The sequence below is a fragment of the Agelaius tricolor genome, unplaced genomic scaffold (genome assembly GCF_023055355.1).
Source record: "Agelaius tricolor isolate 1412-34295 unplaced genomic scaffold, bAgeTri1.0.p SCAF_14, whole genome shotgun sequence".
In the NCBI taxonomy this organism is placed as follows: Eukaryota; Metazoa; Chordata; class Aves; order Passeriformes; family Icteridae; genus Agelaius; species Agelaius tricolor.
Genome location: NW_027269274.1, coordinates 2,392,180 through 2,409,469, shown reverse-complemented (window position 1 = coordinate 2,409,469; position 17,290 = coordinate 2,392,180). Strand labels below are relative to the sequence as shown.

At 42.0% G+C, this 17,290-nt stretch overlaps 1 protein-coding gene across 4 annotated transcripts in view; it reads left to right on the top strand.

The window, feature by feature from the left end:
* LOC139595745 (contactin-6-like) overlaps positions 1-17,290 on the top strand; it is a 131,987-nt gene that overhangs the window by 46,353 nt on the left and 68,344 nt on the right. For 3 of the 4 annotated variants that reach the window (XM_071439318.1, XM_071439317.1, XM_071439315.1), the window contains 2 exons: positions 750-876; positions 6,077-6,252. In XM_071439318.1, the coding sequence (XP_071295419.1) occupies positions 809-876; positions 6,077-6,252 (244 nt within the window). In that variant the 5' untranslated portion in view covers positions 750-808. The remainder of the gene's footprint in view (positions 1-749; positions 877-6,076; positions 6,253-17,290) is intronic. The other variant, XM_071439316.1, reaches the window with a different exon arrangement.

Below are 17,290 nucleotides of genomic sequence, written 5' to 3'. Positions count from 1 at the left end.
CAAGGAACAAAGATTATTTAAGCATCCCAGAGAGCTGCTCTGCCTTGCCCTCGTGGTTTGCTGAACAAATTGTCTTCTCCCCTGCTCCCCAGAGCAAGGAAGATCACAGTGAAATAAACAAATAGTTCTGTTTTGCCTTGCAATCAATCATTTAATTTTAGATATGATATAAAAGTTGATTATGTAATGCTACTCCTGTTTAAAAAGGATTGAAAAAAAAAGGAGGGGAAAAAACCCTAAAACACAAATAAACAAGCAAAGAAAAACCCCATCAACAACCCTAAACCCAGTATAAAAAAATCATACATAAAATATACAAAAATAATATCTCAAGGGATGGGGAGGGTTAGAGGAGAAGGGGGTGAGTGATTCCTTTAGACTATGCTGTGAGCAGGGAACACCAAACCAGAACCACAATTCCACAATTCCATCCCTTCCTGCTGCCACTCCTGATGCACAGCACCAGGGGAAGGTGGATGGGCACATTTGGGAGCTTCCATGGGAAACATGCAAAGAAGCTTCACTGTCACCTGCAAAATAAATCAGCAGCAGCTGAGCTCTGCGATTTTATTATCAATCAGCCTTGAAATATTCCCTCCTTAACAGTCCAGTGTCTGCAGGTGGATTCTCTGGTGGATATAACAGCAGACCTCACCTTGCAGCAGAAAGCAAAGGACTCCAAAGGACAATTTTATGTGGAAGGACACGCTAAAGACACCTAATCTGAAATTATTGTTTTTCTTTCACAGGGGAAGAAACCCTTCATGGGCCTATTTTTATCCAAGAGCCATATGATATCACTTATTCCATGGGCTCAGCAAATCCAGAGATCCTCCTGAACTGCACAGCTAAAGGATATCCTCTGCCATACTACAGGTGAAGTCAACCTTGGGGAAATACTGTCTCACTGTGACTCTTTGGATTGTGTTTTAGTCACTGCACTACCAGAAATAAATGCCCCAAAATCTGTTGAGTGCTCACAGCAAGAATATACAAAATTTAGGGTAAATTTTGAGGAATGAAGGAAAAATATTTTTGCTGCTTTGCTGTAAAGGAAATTAACACAGGAAAACAAAATAATTGAAAATCATCCCCAACGTATTTAAAAATGTACAGAATTAATTCTGAATCCACAGAACAGCTGTGAAAAATGGGAGAATGGAAACACTGAGCATCTGTACTCGATAAAATTTTCCATACATTAATAAATGCTTGGAAAGCAGAAGAGCAACATCTTTCCCTTTTCTAATTCCAGGATTTCATGTTCATATTCATGGTGTTTGTTTAGAGAAACAGTTCCAATACCTATACAAGAATCACTTAATAAAACCTTGGTACAGAGGATTTTTTGTTTATTTGGTAACTATGGATTCATTTCTTACAATATAACTTGTTGCCCCAAGGATTTGGAAATCCAAGTTGGATAAGGGGAAAAGCTGAGAATCTAGGGAAAAAAAAAAAAAAAAGACATTGTGCTTTCTTCAGAAAATAATGGGGAAAGTAATGGTTGAGTTGAAGGAAAATTATATATAAAGAATAAATCATTCATGCAAGGCATGAAAGAAAATAAGGTGCTATCAAATGCTTAGAGAATATTTATTGAAGAGATTTTAACTGTTCCCACCACAGCCTTCCCTGGAAAGGGCCACCACTGGTTATCAGCTTGGCTTTTGGACTTCTTGGCTTGATTTGTCCCCAGACACTGTGTTAGGAAAGGAACCTTTAATATATTTAATTTTCTTTATGAAAGGAACCCTCAATTTGCTTTATGAAAGGAACCCTCAATTTCCTTTATGAAAGGAACCCTCAATTTGCTTTTTACGTCTCCTCCTCTGAGTAGAAACCCTCATGTATCTCCCAGCCTATTTGTTCTCCCTGTTCTCAGTATGAACATCAGCTGGTTCAGGCCATGAATTTCAAGCCTTTCCAGATTCATCCACCCTTCTGTTTCACATTTAAGCAGCTCCCTAGAGAATTGCTGGACTCTTGTATCTCCCCTTGGGTTCCTCACACACACCAAGAGCAGAGACAGCAGCTCCCACCAGGCAGGAGAGCTGGGAAGTCTCCCCCATCCCATATTCGATATCCATATTTTACCTTTAATTTTTTCTACCCACCCATTAATTAAATTCCTTGAGTTTTTTATCACCATTCCCTTTTTTTTTTTTTTTTTTTGCAAAGCCTCAGCGGCTCCAGGGATCTGAGATCAACACCTGAGGATGGATCCTGGAGCCCTGAGGTCAATTAAAAGTTATCAGACAATCACTGCTGCAATTACACCGCGATTTGGAGGGAACAGGGAGCTTTTCACTTGTCTTTGATTTCACCACAGCGAGTGCTGCCTTTGTCAGATAAGGATTGAGCCCATATATTTAAAGTTCCAACAATTTTAGATAAATCAAGCCCAGTATGAAATTTTAATCATCTCCTCTGCTGAGTGATGGCAAAGAACAGCAAGGACTGCTGGAGGTTTCTCTTTGATTCAGAAATACAGAACCACCCCGACAGGAAGAAAGTTAGATTCCAGTTAATTTGCTATTTAGCAGTTTTTACATCAAGAAATATGCTGATAAATGCCTTTTCTTGAAATATAAAAAAATGCTTAGCATTTCCTAAAAATTTGATTTTACTAGGTACTCTTTTAGTCTTATAGACTTGTCAAAAATAGTGAGAATTTTTTGCAACTCCTCCTCAAAATATTGTGTGTCTGAGAAGCACAGTGCAGGAATTGTGTAGAAATGTAGTTGGAAGGGTTGAGTAATAAAAATGAGACACAGTTTTCCCTTTGGAAGTAACAGAGAACACATATTACACTGCAAACAAAAATATGGATGGAAGCATCTCTGAAACCATTAAGAAATCTATATAAATGTTCTGCTAAGTATAATTTTATCTCTTATGCCTTTTTTATAAAGTCAAAACTGTCTATAATATCAGGTACATTATTCCAGGTGTTTCCTGGTGTGATGTTGGTGGTAAATAAACACAAATTTTTAAATTAGATTTATCATTTTTTGCACTTAAGCTTTTTTGGTTATAGTCACCAGAGGGTTCATCACCAACTCAATGAATTGTACATAATTTTTTTTTACTTCCAGCCTATCCATGAACACCCTGCAGCGTTTCCAGCAGAATTTTGACATTTTTTGTTTGATTTTTCCTGCACTTCCATTCAATATCCAGAGCAATCCCACAGTCCTGCATTTTCATACAAGTTGGAAATTGAGGGTGTTTTCCCCTCCATAATCTTCTCAGGGAGGACTCAATGGAACCAATAAATAAATAAATCCAAGGGCAGCATAAGCAGCATTGGTTAGAAGAGCATTTTAATATTTCAGCCCAACACAGAATGCTGCACTACAAGGAGATAAAGAGATTCAAATCCAATCCAAATCCAAGCAGCACAAGGATAAAACTGGAGCACACAAATGAAAGGGAGGGAACAGAGCACAAAGTCTACAAGGCTTGCAAATGACATCAAATATGTTCATAATCACTGCATCAAGCTGGAGAACCATTCCCAGTAATCCCAAAAATCCACCCTGGGCACAGAAATTGCAGCTCTGCCCTTGTGTCCTTTTCCCTGGAATGTTCTTCCTTGGCTCTGTGCAGATTCTGCCTCAAAACTGGGGTGGGATTAAAACTCCTTCACCCTCTGCTGCCTTGTTCACAGGCAAGAGTTTTTACACTTCTCATTTTCTTCCTGACTGGAAGTGCTGTACATGAAGGGGGGGTTTTGCAAATCCTTTTCCCAATTACAACAAAGCCTCAGGTGGCTTGGCAGGACATTTCCATTTGAATGCAAATAATCTAAGAAATATAGAACACAATGAAGTCATAAAAATGTTGATATTTTTATTATAGCAGCATGCTGAAAAGAGAATTTATTAAATCATGTGAGCATATCCCCACTCACAGTCCTTGGGCTCCTAGGGAGCTGATCAATTCAGCATCAGAACATAGGAAATTTTTTAAAGTTTAAGTTCTGAAGCAATTGGTGAAAGAAAAACAATCCTGAATGTATTTCCCATAACTGAGGAAAAATATTTTCCAATGGTTGCATGAAAAAAAACCACAAAAAATACATCGATGATCTCTGCCTTAAGGGGCTTATGTTAAAAATTCCCTAAAATAATTATCCAGATTTCTGTGTATTAATACACTGCAGAACACACAAAGTCATTAAATCATTGTCTACCACATGAATTCATTAATTCGCTTCCTTCAGTGATGTAAACATATTAATTAGGGAAAAAGCCACACCAGGAGCTGAACCCCTGATCTATATGCAAAGTTTAATAATCATTGTACCATGGTGATTAGAATGATTATGGGGATACTGTGAAGAATTCATTTGCAGCAGCTAAGCCAACGTCTTCACATTTGTTTGGAAAAACAATTATAGATCTTAATTGGGAGCCGTGCAATGATGACAGCAGTTATTTCAGTGATTGATTCTGAAATTAAAGAGAACTGGCAAATTAAATACCAGAATATCTTAGATTAGAAAATGGAAAGCTTCAGACAACTTGGAGCATATGTAAATCCTGAAATACGGGAAAATGCTAACAGTAATACCCTAAAATAGCAAAACCTAAACCAACTAAAGCAAATATCAAAAAGGAATTGAGGGGAGCTACAGAAACACCAAAAATCAGCTGGAATTTGTAGGAAGAATTCCTGAGAGTTGAACCCAAATTTTTCAGTGTGGATGCATCCATGGAAGGGGAGACAGCAACCCCAAAAAAAAATGATTTCACATTATTAGAATTTGCCTACAGAATTCCATTGATTTCATATTTAATCAGTCATTACCTTTTGAAACAACGAGTGCTCACTTGGAGGTCAGGGCACTCCCTGTTCTTGGAGCATAGAATTGCATTTCAGAGCTCAGTGTGGGAATCCCCCAGCACAAAACCAGCTCCTGAGCAGTGTGGGTGTGTGGAGAGAGGGCGGGGAGGGGATGACGAAATCCTGTGCTGTGTATCAGGTCAGATTTCCAGGGATAAATGAGAGTTCACTTCAGTTTGTTACCTGGAGAAACTGCCCTCACTGCCAGGAGCTCTGCAAATAAGCAGAAATAGAAAATTTGTATCCTGTGATCATTCAGGTAATTAACAAGGAGATGATTGCCCTTGGCTTGGGCACTGCCAGGAACCCAAGGTGAGCCACTGGCAATTTCTGTGTGAACCTTCCACCCACTGGAGGGCTTGGAATCACACCCAGAGACCAGCACAAATGCTAAAGGCTAAGGGGATGGCTCTGATATAAAATCAGGAGAAGAGAGTACCTGGTTGGGTCATTTTAGGATTGCTGACCACCTAAAAAGTGGCATTAACAACCCCAAAACTTGCAGGCCTCAGTGGCTGAGTCCTTTATCCTTCCTTTGGCCCCCACGTGAGCAAGGAAAATTCAACCCTAGCATGACTAATGGCAAAGCCACAAAAATTCCCTTCCTGAAACACGTAATATTTATTTTCTTTGAAAGAGAAATTGTATTTTGACATCTGTAAACAGCTGGGTAATGTTGCAGACACAATCCATTTTCTGCTTAGTGGACTAATGGGGACAAATGAAGATTTAAAATAGCAGCGTTCTCATCATTAAATGATCAGTCTCAGACTTGCTGCATAAAAACTTCCCTCTCAGCTCCTGTTCTGCCCTCTCAAGTGCAATCCTTCCTGATCTACATCTCCAAAGCATTCTGGTTGCCAAATTCACGATTGATCATTTGCAAGGACTGTAAGGCACATTCATATTATAAAAAATAATGTAGTTGTAGACAAGGTATAAACCCCCCTCTGGACTGAATGGATAACTTTGTTTGAATAAGTTATAATTACTTTTTGTGGACATTTGGGCGAACACTGGTGACTGAAGTAAAGATTTTCCAAAGAATACCATTATTGCTATCATTATGATTGATGTAAGAAGCAGTCATGTGTGAAAAATGATCTAATTTTGTGATATTTAACTACATTTTTATCATTACAGGTATGCTACAGCACACTATTTAAGATAAATATGAATAGGCTCGGTAAATTATAAGCATAATTTGATTTTTTTCCCCTCAAAGGTGGAAGCAAAATGGCACAGATATTGATCTTACCATGAGTTATCACTACAGGTTGGTTGGAGGCAGCTTGGCAATCAATAACCCACATAAAAATCAGGATATTGGAACATACCAGTGTTTGGCCACAAATTCATTTGGAACAATTCTGAGCAGGAAGGCAAAGCTTCAATTTGCATGTAAGTTGGGAAGATCATATTTATTAGAGCATTATTTTCCTATTAATTCTGCACATGGACTGTAATTTATTGGGTAATTAAAGGATCATTGGGGATTCTGTCCAAAAGGTTTGACTTTCTTCTGCACTGCTTATTCCTAAAAAAACCCAAAATGTTCCTAGTAAATATTAATAACAAAAGCAGACATCTGATGGCTGCTGCCCTCGGGAGCCAGAATAAAATTCAGGAAATGGAAAGGTCAAGGAAGATGAGCACAATTATCTTCACTTAATAAAGGTGTTCTCACTTTTTAGGACAATGGTTTTGTTGTTATCCCACAGGTAGCTACAGCTGGGGGGGGAATTGTTGCAAAAAGTTGAGCTTTGAGTTTTCTGTAGCTAATGAGGCCTAATTGAGACACAAAAACATTGTTCCCCTAATTGGCACACTGATTTTTTTTTATTTTTTTTTACATTACCAAAGAAACACTCCTTTTCCTTACACAACGTGTAAAAGTGTGAGCTGCTCTCTGAAATATTTCATATTTCAGCTCCCTCAGGTCGAGCACGTTGTCTGTCTTGAGATGATTTAAAGTTTATTTCATCTTTGCTCCCCATTTCACTCCTTCACAACTTCACAACCTTTTTCACAAGGTTTGGATGCGGTGACCGAGTTCTGTGAATGCCCTGGGGAGGGGGGGAAACAACAGCGACAGCCAAAAAACTCCAGATATTCCCTCCAGCCCTTCTTTTTTTTTTCAGTCCTAAAGCTCAGAGCAGTCTGTTGCTGGGAGAAAGCAATTGTTTTCAAAGCTCATTAATAAAACATGTGACTAAAGCCAACCTTGTGTCACTATTTCAGACACCAGCAAATGGATTAATTATTAATCTTGTTCCATTTCTCATAGCAAACCTCGTGTCACAGGGGTTACACAAAGGAGACATCAGAGGTCAGGCTGGTTCACAGAGTGTCTTTCAGCAGAGCTGATCAAAAGGCATATCACTGGTACCTCATTTAATAATGTTTTACCCTGAATTTCTCAAACAGCTTTGATTCCCAAGGGCTGGTCAAATGTAAAAAAAAAAAAAAAAATTGATTCATTATTTTACCACTTTTTCTGCTGAAACATTTTTTTAAGCCAGACTTCCTGTGTTGGAATTTTTTTTGAGATTTGGAGGTGAAAGTTGGTTAGTGACGGAACAAATTCTATTTTAGAAAGGAGCAAGAATAGACAGCCACCTCAAAATTGTCCATGGAGTCTGTAATCCCCAAGGAACCAAGGCAGGCCAGGCAGGGAGCTAGAACAAGATCTAAGGAAAGGTAACATCCTTAAATGAAGGCACAAACAAGCTGTAAAAAAAATAAAATTGAAAAAAAAAGCACGGGGGAGAAAGGAAAAACAGGAATATCTGTGAAAGAAAGAAGGCTCTGGTGATTTTTCAGCATTTTATATCAAGCAGTTCCTTTATTTAAGCTTTATGTCCCCACCCAAACACTTTCCAAAGTTCCTGCAGGGAGCAGATCCCAGAGCTGGGTCTGGTTTGCCCCCAGCCCTCAGCCTGCTCCAGTCCTCCAGCTCTAACAGCACCAGAGAATCCTAAATTTATCCCATAATCAAGCACTACACCACTTTTCCAGTAGTGGTGACAGATATTTACCACCTTCCCCATGGAGAAGAGAGAGGACAGACAAATCAAAGGCTGTTATTTACACTGACAAGCACAAATTTACAGGAAAATGGTTCAATTTAGCAGCCTCACTGCAGAACTGGGAGTTTTAAGTTGTCTTACAATAGGAAAAAAACCCACAGTACATGGAAAACGTCATAATGACCTGATGGGAATAGTGGAACAAATTACCTTGAAACTCTTATTTCACAGTCAACATTTCCTTGTTTCTTATTTTCATGTTGCCATCCAATTTAATTCTTTGTTTCAACCAATACTTCAGGCTATATCTTAAAATCCAGGCAGGCAGGCACGTTGCTGGGATGACACTTTCATTCAACACTTCACAAAATGGAGGGATTCCAGTCCATTCCCTGGATTGGAATGCCTGGCATATTATTACAATGTCCCTGATAAAGAATTGAATCAAACCTATTATCCAAGTACCAGGGTTTACGTGTATTTGTCTCTTTACTACAAGGTAACTAACTCTGAGTTGGAGCTTGAATTAATGATACCTCCAGAAACCCATTCAACATGTCAACTTAATATATAAAAAATACTTTTTTCCTGTGTTCAAGATAGGAAGTTCTTCGAGAAGCAAAATAAATGCGGGACGAGATTAGAAATATGTCTTCAGATTCAGCTGGAGTTTGGTGCTTATCCTCTATTAAAACCAGAGCTGTCAAAGGAAAGCTGCAGGAGGAATTTTGTACAGAAGGCAGCGGCATAGATTATTAAAGCTACAAGCTGAAAATGAGAGGCAGTGGCAGGGAGAGGGAGCACATAAATGCATTAGGATGGCAGGCCCTTGGCATCCCCGCTTCCTGCACGAGGCTTGTTTTGTCATAAACAAACTCCAAAGCTCCCTATAAATCCTGCACATCTCCTGCTCCCTGCCAGCAGCACATTTGGAGCAGCCCACGTGTGTTCTTGCAGTTGTTGGGGTGGAAGTTTGTAAAGCTTTGGTATTGGGCCTTGGCTCGTGCAGCCAGCGCCAAGCACGGGAGCAGAGGCCTGGTCCTTGTCCTTGTCCAGGCTGGGGTCATGTTCTGCCACCCACAGGGCTTCTCCCCTGCCAGCTCAGTGGTGACACCCAGCACAGGTCACCTGGAACTATTCAGCTCATTCTAAAATGAAGTGAAATGTTTGGGAGGTTCATCTCGGAGCTAGGCCCGACTCAGCTTGAAGAGATGAGGGCATGAGAGCTTTGCCTTCAGCTTTTCCACAGCTCAGAATTGTAGTGGGATAGAATATAAGAAAATAAAGATCGTGTAGAAAGTAATCTTACCCCTGAGGAGTTGCAGCTGGGCCAATTATCAAAGATTAGGAACAGGCCTGACTTTACCAGGCCACAGCTGTAAGCAATGAGAAGAAGATGCTATAAAAGAGTGGGGTGGTCTTGAGAAAAGAACTGGAGTCAGTTGGGTGTTTTGTGAAGAAGAAAGAGTTAGTGCTCTGAGGAGCTGCCTGCGTGACACACCAAGAAGTTATGGGACTTTTGTGATAAGGAGATAACAGTATGGAACCCCTGTGATAAGATGACAACACAGAATCAGTAGAGGACACAGTTTTAAGCTGCACCAAGGGAAATTTAGGCTGGACATTGGGCAAAAGTTCTTCACAGAATGAGTGCCTGGGCATTGGAATGGGCTGCCCAGGGGGGTGGTGGAGTCACTGTCCCTAGAGGGGTTCAAAAAAGGTTGGATGAGGCACTCAGTGCCATGGTGCAGCTCATAAGGTGGTGTTAGGTCAGAGGCTGGAGGCCTTTTTCATCTTGAATCACAGAATTAACAGGGTTGGAAAAGACCTTTGAGATCATCGAGTCCAGCCTTTGCCCGATCTCCCCATGCTCATAAACTACATCACAAAATCTCACATCTACTCATTTTTTGAACACTTTCAAGGATGGGGATGCCATCACTTCCGTGAGCAGCCAGTTCCAGAGCTTGGCCACTCTTTCAGTGGTGAAATTTTTCCTAAGGCATTTTTGTTTAAGGCATTTCACACCTTAAAAAAAAAAAAAGACAAACCTGTTGGGGAAAACTGCTTCAGTATGGCTTCAACCAGAACTTTCTCCCAAGGCACACAGGGGATTTGCTTTAATTATTTCCTCAGTTTTAAGCAAAAATAACTGTGTGCAAACAACTGGTCTTGAGGGAAATCCCTGTAACAGGCTGCATGAAACAGCCTGTCCAGGCCTGTTACTTGTTCTTTTAGTTCTCAAACACATCTATAGCAGAGGCATTAAGGGATATGCAGGAGAATTAAGAAGTTCAATTAAACAAACCAGAATAAAAAAAGACTCCACAATGAAAAGGAATCAAATGCAAACCTAATTCATAATTATTCAGGGCATAAACCCAGAAAATTCAGTATGAATTGAAAGCATCTTGTTGCTTAGGGATCTTAAATTAGATTCTCAGTCAAATTATTCTACCCTTGATGATAAAAGTCATGATGATTGCAGATTTCTCAGATCTGAAATTCTGAGAAACAAGGACAAGAATCTAATTTCATGCCTAGAATTGGTCACTTTGCCCTGAACCTCACAGAAGGGCACACATTGGAGCCATTAGACCCTGCATTTTAAGTTTCCCCACAATGCTACAGACCCAGGGAGGATTTCTCCTTGGAGTTTTTGGGCTCCAACCAAATTCTCCTGGTTTTCAAAGCGGTGCTGAAAGGCTTTGCTTGGTGCTTATTCTCAACAGCATTTTCCTGACACTGCCACCCTCCCTGCTCTTGGCCAGTGATGTGCTCACAGCAGTGTGGCTGAGAGTGACAGTGCTGGAGCACTTGGAATGAAATCTGCAGCTCCCAAGAGCTTCCATGTGCTTTTTGTCAGAGACAGAAGACACAGTTTTGCTGAAATAACAAATTAGAGGCAATAATTCCTCCTGGACTGAGTTTTTGCCATTCTGAAACACAAAAATAACAGCACATCATTAGCATTTAACCGTTTCAGGGAGGAATTTATTAAACCAAATCAAACCTATTTAGTGTTTGCTGGATGGTGACAGGCTGAGCTTTAGCAGAGCCCTGTTGGAGGGGCTGGCTGGGAGATGCTCAGGCAGCATAAAAGCCCACTTTTCATCTGATTACTTCATCGTGTTATTTACCTCTGAGTGCACACAAATTACAGAAACATCACAAAGCAATCCAGCAGCCTCAGGATGTCATAACCCTTTTCACTGGCAGTGTATGCTTTAAAACAGAAAATGGAAAAATCAATAGGCTTGGATCACATAGGCTGAATTTGCAAAGTCTGGACATGCATGAATTTAAGGCTAAATGGCACCTACACTTCTGGCTGGGTTGTGTTGTGGTGCTGTGTGTGTCCAGAAATCCCTCTGTAACAATTGTATTTGATTAAAAGGTGTGCTAGCTGTTGTAACTACCACCTGGAGTAAAGCTCTCTGGGTCTTTAAGCTGATTGTTAATTCATCACAGCACACGAGGGCTGGAATGCTGATCAGGCTCCCTGGCAGATGATTGCAGGAATGAACTCTGGCAGTGCCTTTCTTTTTCAAAAGGAGGCATAAACTGCTCAGTTCAGCACTCAACAGGCACTCAGGGATGACCAGCTGATAACTGAGGAGCAGGAAGAGCTCAGCTTGCCAGTGCCAGGAAAAGTTCATAATCAAAAATACATCCCCAAAAGTTTGACTTGGCTTTCTAAATTCCCTTTTCTCCTTTAGGGGCATGTCAGGTAATTGTCTCTATCTACAGAGGATCATGGAATGGCCTGGTTGGAAGGGACATTAAAGCTCATCCAGTTCCACCCTCTGCCACCTTCCACTACCCCAGATTGCTCAAAGCCCCATCCAGCCTGGCCTTGGACACTTCCAGAGATGGGGCAGCCCCAGCTTCTCTGGGCACCCTGTGCCAGGGCCTCAGCACCCTCACAGGGAGGAATTTCTTCCCAATATCTCACCTAACCCTGCCCTCTGGCAGTTTGGAAGCTATTCCCCCTTGTCTTGTCCTTCCAGGACCTTCCCAAAATCTCTCTCCATCTCTCTTGGAGCTCTCTTCAGGCACTGGAAGGCCACCATGAGGTCACCCCAGAACTTGGCTTCTCCAGGCTGAGCAATCCCAATTCTCTCAATCTCTATCCCCATTCTAGCACCACTCTCCACCCTGCACATGCTGAGTAATGCACTGGCCCCACCTGTTTTAAAAGGGTGGCCTTCTATATAATCCTGGAATGGTTTGGGAGGGACCTTAAGAGTTCATCTCATTCCAACCCCACTTCCTCTGATGCAGAAACTCATCTGAACTGCAGACAAGTGGAGAATCAGCCAAAAATTTCTCCTTGGCATACTCTGCACAGCCCTCCTGGTGATCCTGGCAACACCTCCCAGTCTTCCCTTCAGCAGGTGAGGAACAAATGCAACCTGCAGTGGGAACATTTGCTGTGGATCGATCCTGTCTGGAGGATGGAAGTGCTGCTGTCATCTCTTCCACATGTCACTAAAAAGTCTCACAGCTCAAAATTGCCTTTTGGACTTTTAGGCACAGGTAGAATCCAATATCACTGCAGCAGCAGCAGCAGCAGCAGCCTCCCTCCCTGGTGTGGGGAGCTGAGGGCCAGGTTCTGAGCAGAATGAGTTACAGAAAACAAACCCTGTATTTTGTCAGAATTCTGCTTGGAGTGGAAAGAAAGAGAACTTTCATTTATCACTTCTGATTGTTATGGACACTCTGTGCCAATGCTCCAGCTCTCTCTGCAGCAGTTCCCGTGGCAGGAGACCACACCAAGGCCTTTGCTTAATGGATGCTCTCCATGGAGCAGACCCAGCAGCCTCAGGCTTGTTTTCTTTTTTTGCCCCATTACTTCACAGAGTTTCTTCAGAAAATCAGGAAAAACCTGGTGAGAACTGTTGGAAGGAATACGACATTTCCAGGAGTAACAGCCCCAGCTCTCCCTCCTGTCTTCACAGGAGAAGTGCTCCTTGAAGCCCTCTGATCAACTTGGTGGCCTCCTCTAGGCTGGTTCCAACAGGGAGGGGTCTCCAAGGGGTCACTGTCCTGCTCTACCCACCCCAAACTGGGGCATGGGGCATCCTTCAAGGCCACTTGGAGCAGAACACATGCAGAGATCCCTCTGAAGTGATGCAATTTAATCACTCCAGGACCAAAACCACTGCAAGACCTCACCATGCTCAGCTCATCTCCCTGCTGAGCTTCCCAGCATTTATTTCTTTGCAGAATTCTGTGCACACAGAGCCTCTCACAGGCTGCAGGAAGAGCAGGAGCCACTGCTCAGCAGTGATGAAGCAGGAAGCCTGGAAGGGTTTCACCTGCCTGCTGACAGGACAAGGCAGGGTGATAATAGAACTTCTATTTTAAAACTCTGCTATCACAAGAATGGGATTATGCAAATCTCCTGACATTCCTGGAGACACAGAGAACAGCCTGGAATCTTAAAACCAGAAGCTATCTCCATAAGGAAGGGGGTTCTCTTTCTCCATCATTCCCTCCTTTAGTCTCCTCTGCATTCTCAGAGCCCCTGTGGTGTCCATTGACACCAAGTGTCCTGTTTATTTTAAATTGTAACAGACCAGGCACATCAGAAATTCCACTTTTCTGCCCCTCCCATGGTTTAAACATCTCTCTCAGAATATTTAACCACTGTGTTCAAGGCTCTGCTCTATCAGCACTTGGTTAAAGCTGCTTTATTCCAGGTTAGTTCCTTAGACTTTTATAATAAAAGGAGGTTTTTTATCTGTGAAACAGAGATCTACATTGCAGAGAGGTTGTAAGGAGCATTACAGGCAGTGAACCAGGCAGATAAAGTAGCAATAGGGAACACAGAAGTATTTGAAGATTATCTTTTAGTTCTATATTACTTACTCTTCTTTAGGTCCTTTAAGAGTGTTTATCCTAAATCAACCCATTGCCAGTTGTATTGGAAAAGCAATATATGTGATTGAGATATGGTGGGGAACAAAGCATCCACAGGACCCAGAGCTGATAGATCCTGATTGATAAAATTTAATACTGGGGAAGCATAAAACCTGTCTATGTTTGCAGTCTAGATCTGCTACTTTATCTGTTCTCCTTTCATTACAGACAAGATGATGTAGATTCCAATACATTATTGAGTGAAATATCCACGATGTTCACATGAGATTGTTCATTTTTTGGCGTGACAAAAGAAGTTATGGTAGAGGTTTGCGAGGGAAAAAAACCACTGAATTATTTGGAATAAATGATTGGCTTTTTTTTCCTAAAAAATAATGAAATTAATTAATCAGTTATTTTTGCAGTGGAGGTCCATCCTCTGTAATCTTTTAAGGCAGCAGATAAAATTCTGTAAAATTCTGTCTATTCTGTAGCTGATACTGGAGAAGGAGGAATTGTGTGTAACATTTGGACTTTTCATGGAGTGAAGGAATGAGGTCACAGGCATTGCTTTTCTCAACAGCAGAACCACATCTGGCACAGAGAATGCACTGAGCTGTAAATATCCATTTCTAAATGCTACAGCAAGAACAAATAATGTGACCTACACCTGAAATCCCACTGACAAGATTCACATCCAAAAATCCCCTCCATCGATCGCTCGAGTAATTCTTGAAATTCCCATTGGAAGGAATTCTTTGAGGGCTTTGCAGCTGGAATGAGGGAGGTAAAGAAGGGGCTGGGGGTAACTCAGGGTAGTTCTACAAGAAGTAATTCTGTGCTGGATCAAGATCTCCAAAGGGCTGGGCAGGAATTTGGGAAGGGCTGAAACAGGCACAAACATTATCAGCAGTGTCTGAGTGTGGAGCAGTGCCACTTTTCCTCTCTTCCTTGCCACTTTTCCCCTCTTCCTTGCCACTTTTCCTCTCTTCCTTGCCACTTTTCCTCTCTTCCTTGCCACTTTTCCCCTCTTCCTTTCCACTTTTCCTCTCTTCCTTGCCATTTTTTATTGAATGTATTACAAGCCTTGATTACTATTTCGTTAGTAGAAGCATTATAGAATGAATTCTTTGCCTTAGGTGGGCCTGTATCCATCAGAACCCAGGGCAGGGATGCCAGAGGTGCTTCCTGCAGGACCAGGGTGCAGCTTTGTGTCCCTAACAACAAGGTCAAGGTCTGAGGGAAGGGAGAAGTTCCTGAACCATCTCACATAGGTAAAAACAGGCTTCTGTGGGAGCAGTGGGAAATATGAGGGAGAAGAGGGTTTGGATAAGAATTAACCTCCCTGCCAAAAGGACATTTGGCCCAGCAGCCAGGGCTGTCTCCCCTGGGAGTCAGGAGAATCAGTGTAGCTGTGGCAGGGAGAAATCCGACCCTTGAGGTTCAGCCCAGGGAGAGAAATCTGTCTTTAAGAGCTCTCCAATCTGGAGAAAACTCCTGCAGACGGCGAAGTGACTCTGGTGATGACAGGTGACAAATGAACTGCGCCGTGACAAGTGAGAAAACTGTTCAGGAATATGAAATATTTAACAAATATTCCCTCTGTGCCCCTCCCTGGGAGAGGGGCAGCTCCTCAGCTGTGCCTCTGGCCTGCAGATGGGCTTTGGAGCAGGAGCCCTACGGCTGTGTCAACACTTACTGCTCAGAGCAAGTCCTGTGCTCAGCTCAGAAGAGAAATTTAATATTTTATGCTGCTAACTCTGTAAAAGCAGGGGGAAAAAAATAACAAAGGCCAGATGTAGACCAGCTCTACAGCTTCTCAGCATATGTTTCTGTGCTCTGGGTTTGTTAGTGCATGAACAAAAATCAAGCCAGCTCAGGGTTTTTCCCCCTCTCACCTCACCATCCCTGTTTAATTTAATTGTGACCTTCCGCTTTTTTCCTCTAGAGAAGCTTGATATTACTTTGTAAAGGGCATTTTCACTCTTTAATTGAATAAGACAATCAGACAGTGGCAGAAATTATTGTTCCCCACCTTGAAAATGAGTGCCTGGATTGGCCATTCAGATCATTTAAGCTGAATTGAGGACCCAGGGCCTGTGTTCATCCTGAAGTATAAATTACAGGTCCTTGCCCTTGGAAGCTCCAAAGTAATTTAACTAAATAAGGAAGCACTGATGGAGGTCTTTGGATGATGACACAGCTAAGGACAGGACCAGTGATTGTGGTTTTCCCTCTCTTTTTGACCAGCAACTCCATCAGGGAGTTTTGGGGGACAGGGCAGCTTTCCCTTTACCCACTCTGGGGTGCAGTGCTCCCCTAAGATGGAAATGGGAACAAAAGTGGGAATTCCAGTGGATTTTTAACCTGTCCTGGTGAAAGGAGACACTCGGGCATTGCCCAGGCTGCTCCTGGCTGATTCAGCTCCAAATCTTCCAGACCTGAAGTGTTAAAGGCTCACGAGTGCTTCAGATGGAGCAGAGGAACTCAGCAGGTGTTGAGGAGAAAATCCAAGTATTTAAAAGGCAGGAAATGGGAAATACTAAGCAGCTTTCAGACACCTTAATTAGAGATAACACCACTCTTAATCTCAGAATTGAATTCATAGAAAATCAATTAGAACATTTAAAAAATTGAGATTAGATGCTGACGGGGAAAGTTTAATGCATTGACAGTATTATCAAGACAAAGGAACTGTCAGAGGGTTTGTTCAGCAAGTTTAGTGCAGTTTGGAAAGCTGAAAAAGAGAGTTTACTTTGCAGTGGAGGTTGGAGGGAAGGAGATTAGCCATTCCTTTGGGAGATATTTGGAGAAAGAAGGAAATTTCCATAACACACCCTGTAGTATCCAGGCTGCAAGAGATTGGTGCTCACCTCCTTCAAGGCAATTCAGTACAAAAATACTCAGGAGAAGCAAAGAACAGGGATTGATGTCCAGGAGGAGTCTGGGATGGTCTGGATAGGAACAGCCTGTAGCTAAAAGGGCTTAACCCCAAATTTTTTTGGGACTTCCTTTATGTGAGAGAAGAAATAGCAAACCCAAAATCTGGAAGCATGGGGCCTCCCAGAATTTGAGATAAAGATTCAATAGGCTTCATTTTAATTATCTGTAGTTATAACAGACCTAAATTCTCAGATTCAGGCACCAAATTCAGCCCCAAATGGGGCCTCTAATTCATTACAGGCAGAGCAAAGGAAGGTAACTAATTATCAGCTGATAACACAAGTGCTGGAGATACTGCAGCAAATCATAAGCAGGAGCTTCCTTGGAAAAGTGCTGAGCTTTGTACCCCATTTCCCCGTGAGGAAACTCCTGTTGTGCTGCATCACTGCAGGAACACCTCTCCCACTGCAATATATCACAGGCCAGAGGAGACACAGAAGAAAGAAAGGGGAACAGAAGTGATCTATCACAATTTGACACAGGCACATGGAAATGTGAGGAATTGTATTGATTTGTCCTCAGGAGCGTGGCTAATTTGTAAGGAGCTCTTACTCCTCATGTCTTAACATTCATTGCACATTTCAATACCAAGTAATTACAGC